This window comes from Lycium barbarum, chromosome 7 (genome assembly GCF_019175385.1).
Source record: "Lycium barbarum isolate Lr01 chromosome 7, ASM1917538v2, whole genome shotgun sequence".
Taxonomy (NCBI): domain Eukaryota; kingdom Viridiplantae; phylum Streptophyta; class Magnoliopsida; order Solanales; family Solanaceae; genus Lycium; species Lycium barbarum.
Window position 1 is genome coordinate 117,029,402 of NC_083343.1, and position 19,189 is coordinate 117,048,590.

Below are 19,189 nucleotides of genomic sequence, written 5' to 3' on the forward strand. Positions count from 1 at the left end.
GAAAAGAGGATGGTCAAGTGTAGCAATTCCAAAGTTTCTGAATAGCAACTAAATAGGAGCATGAATTACAGCTCATATATTATTTGGATTTCCAATAAATGAATTCCAAGGCTAACCAAATGTTAGACTATAAATATAAGATAACAATGCAAATATACATTCTTAGAGATCAGGCCTGCAGAAATTTCAATAAAGGAGCCTGCTAAGCCGCAAATCTTTCTGCTCAAACAACTAAGACTACACCCTGCACACTCTCAAGATGCTAATATTTACCCCTCGCGAGACGATCGTCGCGGTACAGATTGTTAACCGTGCTGCTTCTCCTAAGAGGCGGATGCACTGGTTAGCAGGAAGCTGCCCTAGCAAACAACAATTGCTGACAGGTTATGCGCTGCTTGATCAATTAAGCACCTTTTTTAGATCACTGATTAGTTGCTCTCTGGTTGCTGGCTCGACCTGCACGTGGAAACATGAAACTTTTTTCAGCCACTTTAAGCAGGTAAAGATAAAATGGAGGGGGAACAAAATTTCGAAAATGTCAATGCTACGAAAGAGAATCTGATTGCTAACCTTCTGTAGGAGGGAAAGAAGACCTTGTGGTAAAGCATGTAAATCCAATGTCGAATCACCAATCTTTGATAGCTGAAGTAGTACCTTTTGCACCCGCAACTCTTGCAGTCGTTCCTCATAGTTCTTGGGATCATTCTTCCATGAGAAAAAGGCTTCATCGTCTATCCAGGCATCTACTTTGCCTTCTTTTGAATCCAAAAACCAGCTTTTTACCATATCCATAGCAGATTTGTAAGAAAGCTGGTCACCCGCAGCATTCCTCACGGTTTTGACCAACATTTCCTCTTCAACTCTTCGAAGCAGACGTCCATAAAAGAATAAACGAGAAGTTTCCCAATTTACTACTTCTCGGATCACCCCCTTCGCCGCCATTCTTAACGAAGTGTCGTGCAACTCTGCGAACTTTGTAGCTATCTGCGTGTATACTGGCAAAAGCTGTGTCTCACGGGTTTTAATTTGCTGCACTAAGGCCTCAACATTAGCGTATACTCCAGCACTCTTGGCTTCCTGAAGCTTTGACTTAAGATCGATAAGCTGTTGGTCAATTCTACCCATGCACTCCAACAGTTCTTTTGTTCTGAATTTAATTTCGATCATACCTTCTGGCTCAAGGACATTTCCCCTGGCTGTCCGTTCTGCATACATTTCAATGTGGTCTGAATTGATCTTACTATCCACAACGACCCACGCCCCACCACGAAGTTCACCCATCATAGGGATGTAAACAAAAACAGGCTGCTTGTATGTTCTGAGGTTCTCGACGATGGTTGATCCTGCCTGAAGGATACCTTCAAAGAGGTCCCTTTGTCCACCTGAAAAGCCTCTCCAGTTGGCAAGAATGAAAAGAGGCAGCTCCTCTCTATTGAAATCCATCAATGCTTGAGCTGTTTTAGTGGCAGAGTCGGGAAACCATACTTGCCCGGCTTGAGGGACAACCCTTTCGTGAGAATCAAGCTGTCCAGGGTCCGCAGGGATAACTTGCTTCATAGTTTGTGTCTCAACAGCAACTATTCCTACAGGGATTCCTCCAAGTTTCGCCCTGCCTGTCACGACAGTCCTGGCCCAGCCTTCCAGTGTCTCAATAAAGCTATCCTTGTCAAAAATGCCTCCTAACCACTTTCCATTTGCGTCTGTGAGGCCGGAAATGGCTGCGCGTGGATCACATGTGGTATCTGGGAAGTACTCAACAAGTCTTTCTGGAGGATCCAAGGGAGTTGAAATAGGAAGTGGACCACCAGAATATGGTGGAATGAAGCTCAACCAGTTTAAGATCTCTGATATACCCTCGAGGTCATCAGAGACGGTTAAATGAACAACACCATTAGTTGCCATAATTTTAGGTCCACCAAGTTGCATGTGGGAGCTATAAACTTCCCGACCCAAAAGTTTGTTAAGTGCAGAATAACCTGTAAGAATAATTGGCTGATCGAGCCTCTGTATACACCGCATACCCAGACGAGCAAGATAAGCACCTATGCCGACGGTTCTCCCGGTTACATATGTCAAGGTAAATGTTTCATGATATGCCCGAGAATAAGCACTTGCAATGGCTCCACTTCCACTTAAGTTCTCAACACCTAGGCCATCCTCCTTTCCGATAATAGTATCTATCACCCATCGAGTTTCTCCATTTGACAACTTCAATTCATGTGCCATGACAGAAGATCTAATACGTTCATGATCCTCAGGAGTCAAGTATACATACTGAAAACCACGCTCGGGGTTCGATTCGTCAGACCATCCAACTTTGAAGCAAGACTTTACCTCCTCAGCTGCACCAATACGAGCACCTGAATTTGCTGCCAAATAAATAAGCGGCATTTTCTGTGTGCAAGCAATATCAGTCACTGCTTGGAAAAATGCATCCTCGCTTGGGCCAAAAGATCCGTTTCTGAAGGTGACATCATTTGCCACAACAAGAATTTTCCTTCCCATAGGGAACTCAGGAGTAGACATTTCCATAATCCATGACACCATGCCAACATCATTGAATCCAGGCTGGCGCTCCACAGAGACAAGAGGAGTACCCCAGCTTCCTTTTTTGTCAGCAAAACTTAACTCTGTAACTTTTAGGAGGACCTTGTCCTTAGGCTTTTCTGTTCCAGGATTATGACTTGCCCAAGACTTCTCCAATGCTGCTTCAAATGCCTGCAGAAGGGATTTTTATAGGATGTTGATAATGATCCACATAGTAATAACCAGCATATATAATCTCTACTTTTATTCAGATGTTTACCAGAGGAAAATCATAGCAGTAAGTGGTGCTGCTCTTGCGAGCCAAAAGCCGTTTCTGGTCAAGCACAGCCAAAGGTGGATAAGGTGCTGTAACTGGCATGCCATTCAAAGGACCATTGCCAATGGCTGAATGATACACTACTTTTTGTTCACCTGTATCTTCCACTTCTCGATAAATCTGAGAGTTCAATTTCCAACAGCATGAAATCAATGTTAATCAGAGTCTATGACAAAAATCAATACATGAAGTTGGAATGAATTAAGTTGGACGCGAATGGTTTAAGTCAATACAGCGGAACAACATATGTTGGTCCAACATTTCGTGGTGCTAATACAGAAGTATGCACCATTTTTATCATAAGCTTGATTTTTAAACTCTACCAGAAAAGATAATAGAAGAAAGACAAAAGAAAGTGACCATTTGTGGTCCAAGTCCAAACTACTGGCTGATGTGTGCTCTCCAACACAACACAAGCCAGTCTCGGATCAGATAAATCATTAAAAAAATCCACGCACATGCTAAATTCCACTTACATGCACAATGCAGGTGTGACCTGTCACATTTGTAACCAAAACCCTCCAAGCACCAGTTGCGTCTCCTGCAGATGATATCCAAAGTTTCACTTCCCACTCACAAACGCCTAACTTATGCATCCTCACACCAACAGATGCATTAATTTCACGAGCCAGCTCTTCTAAGATTTTCTGAACTTCTGCTTCTTTATGCTCATTACTTAGGTCCGCTCTCCTGCAACAAAGTCATGAAGTGAGCCATCTGCCAATTTTTGTCGTTTAATAGCAAGCATAAAGACAAACAAGTTACTGACTTGTGGTACGGTAACAGATCAGCTATCTCTTGCTCTCGTAAAATATACAAGTACATATGAGCATGGTCAGCTTTGAGAGTCGTATTATGGAGATTAAGTTCAAGCTCTTCCAGTGCAGATACTAAGGACCTCAAAATGCTTCTTGAAGTAAAAGACAAAGCCAAAGGGGAAGGAGCTGTTCCCTGATTTAAGCCTTGATACGCTAATAAACTGTCATCTGATGTTGGTTGTCTTACAAGTGTTCTGAGAAACATCCTCTGGATTGGACGCCGCTTGTCCATAACAGTATAGAGGTGCCACTGACGGTCTCGGGATGGAGTATACTTTATATTATCATAGACCTTGAGCTTTTCCTGTATTTCAGGGGAATTATGATCCTAAGATCAGTCCAAGAAAAAAGAAAACACCAGTAGTAATATAGGATACAAATAACAGGAGAAGCAAAATACAAACCAATTCAAGGTAAATGGATAGAGGAGGCTCTAGATGACGCAGTAGAGGCTCCTCCTCAAAATACAGCTTCTCTGCTGACCAGTGAAAGGAATGCCTCATAGGCCCCCTCCCTTCATCTCTCGGAATGATGCAACTGATAACCTTTACACCTGCACTTTTAAGGCTCGAGCTCACTTCTTTCTCTCTCAAAATTTTGGCTAACTTGTTAATTCTCTCTTGAGCCTGATCTTCATCGCCACTGCAAACAATGGTGTTTTCCAATCATAAGCAAAAGATTCAGCCATGCCAGATAAAGGACTATCCTATTACTTCTTATTAGTGGGTATCTACTTGTATGCCTCATGCTTTATCAATAGAAAGTGAGCTGTGAGATCAAACATAACGTCGACATACCTATCCTGAAGCAAACTCATTTGGTTGTTGATGCCGACCAATGCAATATGCAGCATGTTACCATGACTGACTCCATTTGACATATCTGCATGCAATTCATGCGCTGTCTCCCTCAATGCAGCAGTTAATACTGTTGGCAAGAGTTGGAGAGATTTGATAATAACCATGGCTCCCCATTTTCTCTCACTGTGTTTTTCAACTAACGGTTTTACCATCACATGGTCTCCAGACCCACTCTTTCTCTCCACATGCTCTTCCAAAAACTGCCATGTAGCTATTAGTCCAGATCTGTGCCACTGCATCCTCACACTCCCTTGAACTAGGTAAGGCTGGAGTAGATATCAAAAGTCGGGTAAAGAAACTATACATATTTCTTAAATGCAGATGCTCCAAAACAGGTAAAACTAATAGCCTGTTTGGCCATGCTTTTGGGAAGCCAAAAGTGCTTAATTTTTTTTCAAAAAAGCGCTTATTTTAGAAAGTTGAGGTGTTTGGCAAGCTTTGCTTTTGAGCAGTAGTAGTAGAAGTAGTTTTTTCAGAAGCTTAAAAAAGAAGTTTTTCCCTAACTTTTGCTAAACACAAATTACTACTCTAATATTGGCAAAAGTGTTTTTCAAATTGATTAGCCAAACACAAACTGCTACTCTCCAAAAGTACTTTTTTGAAAAGAACTTCTAACAAAAAGCACTTTTCAAATTAAGCAGATTTTGGAAGCTTGGCCAAACGGCCTATAAGGCTTTGAATACAATACCTGATAAAGTCTACGAATGTAGGTCTCCATAACCCGCCTCTGAAGGGTGTGATCATTGTGATCAAAAAGGCCTACAAGTGCATCTTCGACTGCTAAAGTGGCACTCACTAGAGTTTCCATTCTTTCATTAATGGCACTTTTCCGCTTAGGAGTATCCATAGTGTCACCTTCTTCAGTGAACATCTCTAGCTCAGAAAGACTTCTCGCAATACTTGAACGTAATTCACTCAGTTTAGTTTGTTCGAGGAGTTGACTGGCCTTCAGTGCCAACTGTAAAATCAAATCAAGACTTAGACAATGATAAATGACTGGAGTTACGAAAAATTCATAGCAACTTTAAAAGTCTGCACGACATCAGGAACCAAGGAGAAAATCACAAGAGCAGTTGTTTCTAGTGTTGATCTTAGAGAACTTCCAGGATGTTTTGGCTTAATATCAAGATTGTATGTCAAAGATATGAAATACGATCAATATGGTTTTCTCAAATTTCCACAAGCACAGAACAAGCATAAGTATGGAGTACCAATCTCTTTACTAAAGAATGTATGCAATACCAACCTCGGAATAATTTGTATGGTTGAGTGCTGAGAAACGGATAAGTTTTTCCCTGTAAGCTGCAGGATTGGGATATACCAGTTGCTCCATCAGACTAAGTATAAGCTTATTTTTTCGCTTAACACCCTGTAAAATAACACATTATTGGTACTGGATATTTTCCAGCTTAAACAATATTTAAAAGAAAGGAAAGTGAAGAGATGAATAATTCGCTTATACCTGATGAGAAAGCACTATGTCGACAACCTTCAGGAGATCTTTCTTATATTGAAGCCGGAGTCGTTCAATCACATCAGCCTGATAAATTAAGACATCAAAACTGAATAACATAACAATGAAGAATCAAACTTCAGTTGAATTAATGTGGTCTTCCAACTCCCTTCCATTTTGCTGTAGTAGATTACTGAATATTTTGACGATACATCACCGAGAAATCAAGATATGATATCACAAAGTATGCATGTTACATACTGACAACATAGTAAGATGGAATACATGCAGCAGTAAGTAAAATTTGATCATTCAAATGATCTTGAGGCCTCCTATAGAGATGATTGACAAAAATAATTACAAAAGCTGCTTATTGTACATCATACAAATAATACGAGAATGCATAAGATTATCTATAATGTAAATCATTTTAGAAAAATCATGGTCTGAATAATATGGGGCCGCTTTGTTAGAAATAATTTGGAGAATGTTTACCATACTAATAATAAGAAAATGGAAAGGAACCTCAACAATTAAGAGCAGATAATTACGTTTTTCGTTACTTTGCATTTCTAGTATCTCACTTTGAGTATTTTGCATCCATATATAATATAATGGTTAAAAACTTTTATACCTTTATTTAAGTGCAGATGCTGAAGTATATTTGGAGCAATGAAGATGCCCAAACTTAGATATCTACGCAGAGGTGATTATCAAAATAATTGTTTGTAAGACAACTAACCTGGAGATTGTCACTAAACAATTCTTCAACAGATAGATACTCTTCGAAAAGTGAATAGACGATACCACGGGCATGACTCTCTCTTCCACCCTCATAAGACTTGACGAGACTCATCAAAGGTTCAACTAGTCTTTCTTGAGCTCCTTTTTCTTTTTCTGAGCAGATTCTTAGGTGAGCCTAAAGTAAGCAGAGAATGATAGACAATAAATCAATGTTAGAAGAGATAGTACTTGAACTATTAAAAGAAATAACGGTAAAAATATTAGTGTGAAAGAAGAAAATGTGGTAAAAGACTCACCTCAAGAACACCTCTCAGAATTCTGGCAGGGAAGTCAACAGTTTGCGAGCTGGTATATCCCTCGTATTCCTTATATTTTGCTTCCAACTGCAACAAGAATACATAATGAAAAACATTGAGCTAGAGAACTACTATAACAGAGGGAAATAATCATTATCCAATCATTTACCTCATTTCTGAGGTCCTTTGGAAGTCGTGTTGCCAGCACGGATATGCATTCTTGCCACTGTAGAAATGGAAGCTCGGGACTGTCCAAGCAACTTAGCAAGTTACGAACCACCTGAATTGGAAGATTAAGTTGTGGTCATCAGAGATTTTGTTAAATCATGTATTGGATAAAATATTTTCACATTACTATTTAGACGAAAAGATGTTACACAAGCAATTATCAACTTCAAATCTTTATATGAAATTACTTACATCATCAACATTGTGGTCATATCCAGCAAGAATCATCCTTGCTGCATTGAGACTTGCAGCACATCTCTGATGAACTTTTCCAGATATGGCAGTTGGAGGTCCCAAAATAGGGAAGCTTCCACGAAAAGGCTCTGCTTTTCGTACAGCAGAAGGGTCATCTAAATCAAGTGATGCTATGAGCTCACCAGCCTACACACAAACTTATATTTAAGTTGCTGCAGATGAGAGACAGATATGCTTTATTTGCAAATACGATACCTGCATTGCTTGACCTTCAGACATCATAATACGGATAACTCCTGAAGCGGGTGAAAGAAGGGGCATGCACATCTTCATCACCTCAACCTCCGCGTAAGGTGTGTCAGCGTCAACATGACTACCATCAGACATTAAATATCTTAGGAGTTTGCAGGGTGTCTCGGCAATTAACTTTGATGGATCATGATCATTCTGGAATCAACGAATATTATATGATAAGAAGGTGCCAGTTCCAAAATAAATAAAAGTATATTGGGACTGAACAATTATTGGCACCTGCAGCAAGCAAGTTCTTCCATCAATTAGAAGGCGAGTTCCAGCTGCTTCCTCCTCTGCATATATAACATGACTGTTCCCGTCCAGCTGCAGTGATCAAGGTAAGTTAGATGTTTATATAAGTTTTGAATGTGAAAGGAATCAATCACTCTAGTAAAAGGGTACATAGATAAGTTGCAGAGTGATTGATCATTGCCTGCATCAGAAGTCCTCCATCACGCAGAGTATGTATTTCTGCTTCGATCTCCGATTCATTCATCCTCAACCTATAGCTTCCTGGTCCTCCCCTCACCATATTAATCTAAGAGACAAAACCAACAAATTACTGAGTTGCAAAAAGTCCATGAAAGAGAATCAAGCAAGAAGATCTGGAAAAGGCTACTTACCGTGTACTTGCTCCCTTCAATGTTTAGTGAGACTTGAGAGTTCACAAGGGATATATGCTGCACATAGATGGATAACAGGTTATTCCAATAAAGAGATGGAGAAAATGTAAAGATTCAGACAAGGACAAAAATTCTGAGACTGATTACCTTGGGTGGGATTTGACCTTTTTCAAGATAACCAATATATTCGGAAACCAAGGCCGCACCACTTGCAGAAGCTTTCTGAGTTTGACAAGTGACAATAAGGGGTACTGGTAGTAATTTTGCAAGTAAATTCCCAAGATAAAACCTTTAAGAACCTAACATCAGTCATGAAATGGGAAACTTACATAAAGAGCTCCTCCAACTACAGAAAGATACCAAGGAGGTCTTTCTGCTCTAACCCTCATGGCAATTCTACTGTCCAACCAGCCAGTGTGTATCTTATTTTCTCTATAATCTGAAGCCTGCAGAAAATACCCAATTAATGAAGAGAAATAACACTCTAACGGAGTTGGGCATGAATTTTTTTTTTATCTGAGACTCTTACATGCAATAGATCAATCGTGTAATCAACATTTGTACGAATCTCTCCTCGGATCTGGATTTCCTTCAGTCCAAGAACCATGTTTGCAATAGCCAGGGGTCTGGACTCTCCAAATGCAAAAACATGTCCTGCGTTAAGATACAGAAATCCATAAATTCAATAGGTTAGACATAATTTTTAGACTTTTTTGGACTGGCATTTTTGTTTTGAAATACAAGGTATGATATCTGAATCTGATAGCATATGTGGAAACTTAATGCAGTATAATTAAACTTCAGCTTACCAAACTGAGAGTCTGAAAATTCATGAATGCCTCCACCAGACTGCAAAGGAAAGAGATTTATTACACTTTGCAACAATTCAAGCACCTCAAGATGCGATATCCATGTAATTTCTACATACCTTGACAGAGAAGTATGCCCACACATTCGGTTTGCTCTTAAAACTCAGCTCCTACATTATGAAATGTAAATTAATAACCATTCAACCTAAAAGCACTGGATTAGAAAAGGAAAGTGAAAGTTTTTTAGAAGATACTTTACCTGTACTTTACCACTGGTAGGCTTAAAACCATCATCAGGATCCTCACTTGTTACACGCACAGCCACACAATGACCTTTTGGCCTTGTCGACTCAGCTTTATCAAAATCAAATGGTGTTGCAACAATAGATGTTTTCCTCCAAGCATCATATCCCGCACCATGTTCCATTCCATAGAACCGCCTTATTTCTAATAGAATCAAAGAACAAAGCTTAAAAACAGGAAAAAGAAGAACCTGAACATCTTAAGCCGAGAACGGTGACATCTGGTACAAAACCTGGAATTTGCCACAAAGGGATCCCCATTCCAACAGCAACTTGAGCTGCTGGCAGGTTTATTTCTGCTATCCATTCAGTTACAGGGTGTTCAACCTAATAGAATGAGAAAGATGTAACTTAAATAAAAGGTTCCAGATCATAATAGAGGTGATCACGATGCAAAATAAAACCATTTTTTATAGCTTTCGTCCATGTGGCGAAAAAAACAAATTGGACTCGGGTGCAAACTCAAGCAGAGGGCCGTATCACTAACCTGTAACCGAGGGTTGAGTTCCAAGAAATAGTACTCTCCAGTGTCCATACTGTAAAGATACTCAACAGTGGCAGCTCCAATGTAATTGACACATTTAGCCAGTCTTCTAGCAGCCTGCTCAAGTTTTTTCACCGTGTCTAGCGGAGCTACTGTAATTGGCCCCTCCTCAATTATCTAAGTTTCACGAAAATTAGACACATTAGTGATGACATTTCACTGATGTCTACCCTTGTCTTCATAATTCATCGCTACACATAATCAAAAGTTAAACACAAACTAACCTTTTGGTGTCGCCTTTGAACACTACAATCACGGCTGTGCAAGGCTGCAACATTGCCATATTGATCACATAGTAACTGGACTTCTAGATGCCGACTCTAGTAATTTAAAAAGCCAAAAAAAAATAAAAAAATCTAATGTTTAGAAATATTCTCTCCAAAGATATGTACGAGCACTAACGTCAGACAAGAAAGAAGATGGCTGAACCTGAGAAGCAACTTTCATTATAAATATTGGAGAGCCAGGAACTTCACCCTGAACTTGCTTGAATAGTGCCCTAACTTCGTCATCACTATGTACCTGGAATGATCAAGTAACAGGAATATTAAATTAACATCGATATTTACACTACTCGCTGTGCTAGTATAATAAGAGACAGACCTTTCTTATGCCTTTACCACCACCGCCCCAGGATGCCTTGATCATTGCAGGGTAACCTACTACTTGACAACTAGCAATTGCTTCTTCCGTCGTGTAAACACATGCTTTAGCATATATTTCATCTGGGATAGAGACCAAAGAGCTTTCTGGAGGAACTTTGACCTGCATGATTGATGAATTGTCCATTAGATGCAGACTGGCCACTATGAGACTAACAAAAGAATGACGATAAAGACTTACATGGGATCCACTCCACGGAAGGGTGGGTACTTCTGCTGCTTGAGCAATCAAAGATGAACCAATTTTGTCTCCTAGGGCTGCCATTGATGTAGCCGGTGGCCCAAGAAATATTATCCCCTTTGCGTCCAATGCATCTGGCAATTCAGGGTTTTCTGATGCATGACCCCAACCAGGCCAAACCGCATCGACATGAGTCATCTCTGCCATCTACACAAAAGAAAGTACACTGTCTATAACTATTTGCTTTTTCTTTTTGGCATTGATTCCCTGGCCCCTTTACAAGAATGTTTTAAAATGTAAATAGATACAACTGTTGGGATCGAAATAACAAGGCGTCATGTGGAAGATAACAATTGCAAACCTTGAACGGCGACAAATCAGACAACAAAGAAAAGTATACTAAAGATGCATGATACTTTGACATGATTTGGTCAATTGATCTACATATGAGAAAACTAATAAAATTAAGAAGAAAAAAAGCATAGAAGCTATCGAGAGAATAATTCCCCCCTAAACGAGACTCTTTAACTCTAACGGACTACATTGCGAATGCTATTGTGTTGTGTACGAGAAGAAAGGACCTTCTATTTACAAAAGTCCAAAACTTCTAGATATGGAAGTGTCTTTTCCACCAAGAAAACCTTTTTGAAGTAAAACACAATTATGGTAAAATCCAGATAAGGTAAGAAATTCAGGGCAAATCCTTACAACAACCAGATGCACATGCAAGATAATGATAGACCAAGTTATCTGGAGATAAATTGTTCTCATCGTCTTTATGGCAATCTACTACAAAGTTTCATCTTGTTTAATGAGGTACTATATTCATTAGAATGCATTACAAACCTCCACAATGAGCTGCACATTGGCATAGTTGTTGTTATTCGTCCCACCAGGAACTTCTACAAACTGATCAGCTATTCTAATGTGCTCCGCGTTTATCCTCATGTCCTCGGGCGTAGCCATTGCAACCAACAAAATTGCCTTCTCTGAACCAAATGTCTCATATGCCCACGTCCTAATACTACGTATAAACTTCACAGCTGCCATCCCATTGTTTGAAATTAAGATGCTATTAATTGGCCGCTTCCCGCCAAGGGCATGACAGAACTCAGCAACTTCAGCTCTAGAAATTGGAGACCTCAATGGAAGTGAACCATTGATGTGCCCATTTCCACTCCTGAACCCAATCACTGCTGGCCTCCTTTGAGATTCCGACATGTTGTACTGCCTGAAACCAAGAGGAAATGTAACATTTCAAAGGGGCTGCTTTTGGCTGCAATAAAAAGATAATTGAGAGACAAGCGACCGACTACAGTTAAATCTTTCTATAACAGCTCTGCTTGTCTAGATTTTTTTGGATCCTATAGCGAGATGTTGTTATAGAAAACATATAATATAATATAACATAAAATTCTATTCCAAAGAAAACAAGACCATTATAGCGAAATGTTGTTATAAAGGATACTGTTATAAAAATATAATTGAGAGACAAACGACGGACTACAACTAAACTTCTCTATAACTGCGTCGTTTTTCTGGTTAGTTTTTGGCTGCTCCAACGAGATGTTGTTACAGAGAACATAAAATATAACATACTAATAAAAAAGGCGGTTTCAAAGAAAACTAGGCAATTATAGTGAAATCTTATTATAGAGGATGACTGTTATAGAGAGGTCTGACTGTACTACTTCTTGATCTCTTATTGCATAGTCCAACTTTAAGTGACAAAACTAGGTAACTTGAGCCTTATCAGGAAAAAGAAAAACTATGTTACTTTAATAGCAACCTTACCAAGTAAGCAACTTTATAATTACAAGACCAGAAATGTATAAACTAGATTATGATCATAGTATTCATAGTAAATAGCAGTAAAAAAAAGAACCCCAAATTATTATCTTTTTTTTACTGCAAGATGAGAACTGAGGCTAAGGATCAAAAATACATTCCAAGAAAACAGGTTTTGTTATGTCAACTAATCAAACTCAAATATTACACAGTTAACCACAACAACAAAGAAAAAATAGAACAACAAAGTATATATATATTTAACAAATTACAAAGTTAAATTCACCAGTTTTGCAGTAAATTTAAACAATTCCAGTGTGATTGAGAGCAAAATATACATACCCGTGTGGCAAAAATAGCCCAAATTGCTGAGAAATATGAAGTGGGGTGTCAAAATTTTACAAGAAAGGTCCAATCTTTATAGAGAAATAACAAAGAATGTCAATTTTATTTTATTTTTTCAATTGGATTGGAGTGTATAAAAGCAATATGGTTTCAAGAATTGAAGGGAAAGAACCTTAAAGAGCACAATGTGAAGGTACAAATCTAAACTAGTAAGGTTGTTTTTATTTGCTCAAAATCTTACTACATAAGAAGAAGAAAAGAAATGGAATTAAATGTTCGATTCAATTGTTTGGTTTGGATTAGTTGAGAGTTCTTAAATATGAACTCATCTTTCATGACTAGTAGCACGTGCTGCCTGCATTTGCTACACTCCCCACGCCAAATCTAACTATAGACCCCACCTCCATTCTACTACCTTCAAAAAAAAAAAAAAAAAAAACAAATCTAAGTAAAAAAAAAATATATATATATATATATCTGGAGAAAATTACACTGTATGTTAATTAGGGGGAGGGAGACAATGCTATCAAAATTGACCCATTTTTTAATTCTTAGAAAAAATGACCCAAACTTTTCTCTCTCTCTCTGCTTTCTTATATGTTTGTATATGTTGGTATAAGTGTCTGTATATGTTTGTATATGTATGTAAATGTCTGTATATGTTGTATATTTTGGGCTATTTTTTTGCAATGTAAGTGACCAACTTGTATATTTCTGAAATTTTTCCTATTATCTGCGCTTATTCTAGGAAAAAAGTAACTAAACTAAAAATATGGCTAACGTATTAAATTTGAATTTTGTAATTTTAGATGTGTCACATAATTAAATTAAAAAGTTACTAAAAATTATATTTATTTTATAATATACTAAAAAAATAAAACTCATAAATTGAAATCGGGAGATTGCTTAATTAACAACAATAACTTACGCAGTATAATCTCACATAGTGAAGTTTGGGGAGGGTAGAGTGTACACGATAGACCCTCGGCTCTAGAAAAAGCAATTCAAAGCCGTTCAGAGGAAGGAGATTGATTAATTATCATTAATTAATATAAATTTTATAATTTTATGATTATAAAAATTAATAAGTTAATATGATTCACCCGAACAACCTCGACAAAAAATTACAGTACATTGTATATATAGGGTATGTTTATGTACATATATTAACGGTTGAAAACCTTAGACAAATGCGAAAGGTTTGCTCAAGCGGTCCAGGGTGTTCAAAATTGTCTCTAGCGTCCTAGATTCGATTCCCAGGGACAATATTATTTTTTATATTTAGCTTTTGTTATTTTGTCTTGAGCCGAGGGTCTTCCAGAAACAGCCTCCCTACCTAAGGTAGGGGTAAGATCTGCGTACAATCTACCCGCCCCAGACCCCACATTGTGGGACGCACTGGGTATGTTGCTGTTATTGTTGTTGTTATTTTTTTTGAACCCCTAAATGAAGATCTTAGATCCGTCACTATATATATGAAGAAGATTCTTTCGCCGCAGACGCCTCCTTGTTATTATCGCTGTGTATTTCTTTTATGAGTCTACTTGAGTTACATTGTTAAGGAGTTTAACTTAGGGAATATTCACAAATGTTATACTAATTATTATAACTGTTGAATCACTTAATTACTCGTGATTTATGTTAAACTAGTATTTTACTCTATATGTGAGGTTATATAGTTCTAAAAATAGATCAAATGTAACATATTTCCTACATAAAGAACTAAAATAATATATTTTAATTAATTGAAGTAAATGTATGTCTTATATTATAAGGATCAAAATTTATCAATAATTGAGGGACGACAGTTGTTTATATCCTGTTTAACTTATACACGAATAGTGTATTTGTATGCAATCTCTTAATAATAGTTAGATTGACAATCTTGAACTTAAATTTAGTTATCGCATATCATACAATCTCTCTCCCTCTGTCTGTTTCATTTTATATGATAATTTTTCTTTTTAAGATTGTTACAAAAACAAATATTAACATAATATATTTCAATTTTTTGAAACTTTTTATTATCCTTTAAAACATGTTTTTATAGTTGTAATAATATTTTATCATATTTATGACCATAATTATAAAAGCACTTTGGTATATGCCAGAAATCTTTTACTCTTTCTTAAATTTTGCAACTAGACAAATTTCAATATTTCATCATGTAAAATAAGACGGAAGAATGTGTGCTTTTTTAAATATATAGTTCGATTGGGCATATTGTTTGCGCCACAGCCACGGTTGAAAATATATATTAACTTATTCATCCTTATATAGACAGTCATATAATTACGAGAGAATTGCTAGTTTGGGAAAGAAAAAAAAAAGTTTTGACACTTGGAATGTGTTGAAAATTCATATTCAAATTAAAAAGTCTGCTTGGTTTATGATTTAGACGTTTTACCGATAGCGTATAGATTATCCTTGTCAATTTCATAAATACCGCAAAGCGTATTATTATTATTATTATTATTATAATTAATGTGTTAATGTATATGTACAATTTAATTTGTAAATTATTTAATTTCAATTACGTGAATAATGGATTGGAGGGGGGTCATGGAGTTGTTGAGTGTTGTGAGATGATGGTGTTATAAAACAAAATATATTATTTGATTATTGGGATAACGCGTTAGAAACAAACCTAAACTATCTTAAAATTGTCAACTACACAATTAAATTATGCAGAGTATCTTATGACTCCGTGAACCTTTTTTTTTTATTTATTTGTCATTTGGTGTTCGGTATCTGTATTGGGCCCGACTAATCCGGAGTCGTGCCGGGTAGTCCCACATTGGGGAGCAAAGCACTCCTTAACAAGGGTGACTCAGTACCCAAGGGGGCTCAAACTCGAGACCTCTTGGTTAAGGATGGAGTAGTACCATCCACTACACCACAACCCTCGTTGGTGACTCCATGAACTTATTACCATATGTAAACACACACTTATTCAGAACTAAAAAAGAAGGTTTTAATGATTTTTTTTTTTCATTTAATTTTTTTAGATGCAAACGATCAGACCCTCATCATCTCTCAAAAATAACTAATCCCTTTTCTTTCACTGTTACGATCTTTATCTTATCTTTTACTTTTTAAATCACTTGATCAAATTGCCGTTATTCATTACCCTCTTGATTGAATACAATCTCTATCTCTTCTTTGGGTTTTAACCATTTTATTTCTTTATCTACTTAATTGCACATTAAAATTCATTCAATTCTATGTCTTTCTTAACTATTGGACCGCATTCTGCGCAGCCTTTTTGAAGACCGATTTGAAATTTTATGTCAAAAAGTGAAAAGAGGAGAATTTTCGATTTTCACATATTATAGGGGAATTTTAGGTATACTATGTTTTTTTCTTTTTGCTTTGGTCTTTTGAAAATAGAAGCCTGTTGGAAAATAGGTGGGTTTGGACTAAAAGTTGGTTGTGTAGTCGACCGACCCTTCTCCTGCCAAAGGAATAATTTGTCAAAAAATAGAAAGTTTGTTCACAGCAACTCTCCACCTATTTCTTTTCATGGTAATCAGCCATAAAGCAAACTTTTAGATTTTCCTTTTGTGGATCTGTGGGAAAGTTAAAAGGTAAAAATTAGTTATACACACTCAGGGTTTATATCAAATTAATAGATGCACGAAATTTATATATTGTAACTAATTTATATATATTTTAAGTTATTAAATCACTTAATCATGTTAAATTGGTATACTTCGATATAAACACAGAATAGGCTAAGTATTTATCAGAGAAGGTAGATTAATTTTTATTACTAATATCTACAAAAAGGATAACGAAGTATACAGCTTAGTTGGCAGATATAAAAGTTAGAACAATTAAGAAAGTGTATTTTTTAATTATTTAATATCAAAATTCCCCTAATCAGACTTATTTAAATCTATCCCAGGCAGGTCCACTAAGAGAGTAAAACATTCTCTATCAAAAAAATTATCTATTTTGAGGATTCAAATTCAAGACATCTTATTAAGATTTATGAAATCTCAACCATTTCGCTATACGACTGGGAAAAAAAAGACAATTAATGTACATCATGGATTAAGGGTCGTTTGGTCCAAAACAAGGTTATTTGGGATTATAATCTTGATATAACTAATACTCCCTTCATTTCAAAATAAGTGGTGTTTGCCGTTTTATTTTATTTCGAATAATGGTGTTTTACACAACCAAGAAGACATTAATGTTTCTCTTTCAATTTTATCCTTATTTAAATTATTGTTTTTTTTTAAATGGAGGGAGTAGTTAATACCAGTAAACAAACTCTGGATAAATGCAATTTCAAATTTAATATCACGATTAATGTCGGTAGCCAAACGACCCCTAAGAAATTAATGAGTGGGCACAAACTAGGTGCATGGGATGGTTGTTTGGTTGTAGTTGGAGGTTAGCTGGTTAGGTACGTACCTGCATTCATGCATCACCTCTTTCATCAATTAAATTCAACTATATGTTATTAGCATTTCGTTTGTTTACATCTCCCATAACGTCATCATAATCTTATCATTGTTCTTTGGCAATATTTTCTCAAAGCTAGAATTTATTCAGGATTATTTTTACAAATACGGCAAAGAGGATATTTTTCTTTTTCAAGAATGAAGTCCTTACGTTTGTCCAAGTGTTCATTTGTGAAATTGTTAGTTACTCAAATGGTATTTATGATTTTTATGGTTATTAATCAGTGTTTTAAAAGACAATTTCAGGACTCGTCCCGGGACGGGGCACTGGCAAAAGGCCTGGGGCTCATGTGTGAGGCTTACGCCCTTAACACGCCTAACGCCCAACGTTCGGGGCTCGCCTAACAGTTCTTACACGAATTATATGTTAAATTCCTTTGACAAATAAATGATACGAAATAGTTTTTCATCTATATAAATAAGAACATTGGGTGTAACTCAAATAACAAGTCGTAGTATTGCATATTTAATTACTATGAGAACATTGTGAGGGTGAATATCACTTAATATTTCTTTTAAAAATACACAACTCAATTGTACATTTTCACTTGTTATCGGTCTTTTCTATATATCAAAATTATCATATTTTATTATTTCGTTATTTCAAAGTAATTTTATTTGTATTTATGAAGGAGTTACGTTTTAATTGTAATAATCATAAAGTTTATTGATTATTTGCTTTTAGGGAAATAAAATGAATAGTATGATAGTAATATTGTAATATTGTTTTAAGAAATTGTGATTTTTTCATTGTTTGAAAGTTAAGATATTAGAATTGATTTGCATTTTATAATAGCTTTTATTTTATTGTATTTTTTATACTTGTAAAATTATGTCATATATAATTACAAGTTGTAAGTGGCATATAATGGATCGCTTTGATTAGTTTTTTGTGAGGATAAGCGCGCATATATATATATATAGTTTTTATAACTATGTTTCTGTATTACTCTCCCAGTTATGTACATTATTTATTGTAAATCTATGTTATATAAATCTATGTTTAAGTAATATCTTGTTATTATGAATTTGTTACTCTTAGTATATGGTTATTCTCTTAATTTCTTAATAAACTCGATGGGTTAACCTGTAAATTCCTAGGTGTTGAGAGGCCATTAAAATGTCCAAAAATGATAAAGGACGAAATGTTGGCCATGTCCGTGTGTGGTTAAAGAAGAGGGTTATTAAGAACAAAGGTTAAGAGAAAGAGATGACCAGTGTAACAAGATTCATGACTGGAGAAAGTCCAGATTAAAAAAAAAAAAAAAAAAAAAGGGAGATAAACAGAAACTTAGAGATATAACTACATGATAAGAAGACATTCAGGAGTGAGCAAGTACCGAGTAGGATTGTTTAAAATTTGATACAAACCACAAAGTTCTTATCTTTAATCACTTTTGAATTTTGAAAAAATACTGTTGAATTTCCAATTTCTAATTTTTCATACCCCCTCTCTCTTTGGTATCATAGCTAAAATATTTTTGGACCTTAAAGCTTTATTTTATGAGAATACCATTTTCTGCTAGACAAAGAAGACGATCACTTCTTACTAGACAATTTTCTATGAGACAACATAATTTTAGTAAATACATAAGTTTTCATTATCGTATGATATATCTTATCTGGCTAGAAAAGCTAGAAAATTTCTTACCAAATACGTTAATTATTTAGACACAGTTTATCGTGAGGCATTAGAAACCAATTACAGACGT

At 36.2% G+C, this 19,189-nt stretch overlaps 1 protein-coding gene across 1 annotated transcript; it reads right to left on the reverse strand.

Moving 5' to 3' along the window:
* Nucleotides 1–18: 18 nt before the first annotated feature.
* LOC132603949 (acetyl-CoA carboxylase 1-like) lies at nucleotides 19–13,307 on the reverse strand. Its single transcript, XM_060317252.1, has 32 exons — nucleotides 13,003–13,307; nucleotides 11,719–12,103; nucleotides 10,873–11,079; nucleotides 10,633–10,794; nucleotides 10,459–10,551; nucleotides 10,254–10,349; nucleotides 9,973–10,146; nucleotides 9,719–9,812; nucleotides 9,443–9,630; nucleotides 9,303–9,353; nucleotides 9,184–9,223; nucleotides 8,904–9,028; nucleotides 8,704–8,820; nucleotides 8,522–8,596; nucleotides 8,375–8,431; nucleotides 8,185–8,289; nucleotides 7,989–8,075; nucleotides 7,713–7,904; nucleotides 7,455–7,643; nucleotides 7,204–7,314; nucleotides 7,035–7,121; nucleotides 6,737–6,913; nucleotides 6,004–6,081; nucleotides 5,788–5,910; nucleotides 5,230–5,499; nucleotides 4,479–4,807; nucleotides 4,086–4,323; nucleotides 3,633–3,985; nucleotides 3,340–3,553; nucleotides 2,807–2,983; nucleotides 571–2,718; nucleotides 19–456 (listed from the first exon to the last, which is right to left on the reverse strand). Exons 2-32 carry the CDS (start codon nucleotides 12,091–12,093, stop codon nucleotides 400–402), a joined length of 6,789 nt encoding a protein of 2,262 aa, XP_060173235.1. The 5' UTR covers nucleotides 12,094–12,103; nucleotides 13,003–13,307; the 3' UTR covers nucleotides 19–399.
* Nucleotides 13,308–19,189: the final 5,882 nt, after the last annotated feature.

Coding starts and splice junctions, on each gene's coding strand:
- LOC132603949 (XM_060317252.1), bottom strand. CDS start 12,093: ATGTCGGAATCTCAAAGGAGGCCAGCAGTGATTGGGTTCAGGAGTGGA. Junction 7,315..7,454: donor ATGACCACAATGTTGATGAT/GTAAGTAATTTC, acceptor CTTCCAATTCAG/GTGGTTCGTAACTTGCTAAG. Junction 3,554..3,632: donor GATCTGTTACCGTACCACAA/GTCAGTAACTTG, acceptor ACTTTGTTGCAG/GAGAGCGGACCTAAGTAATG.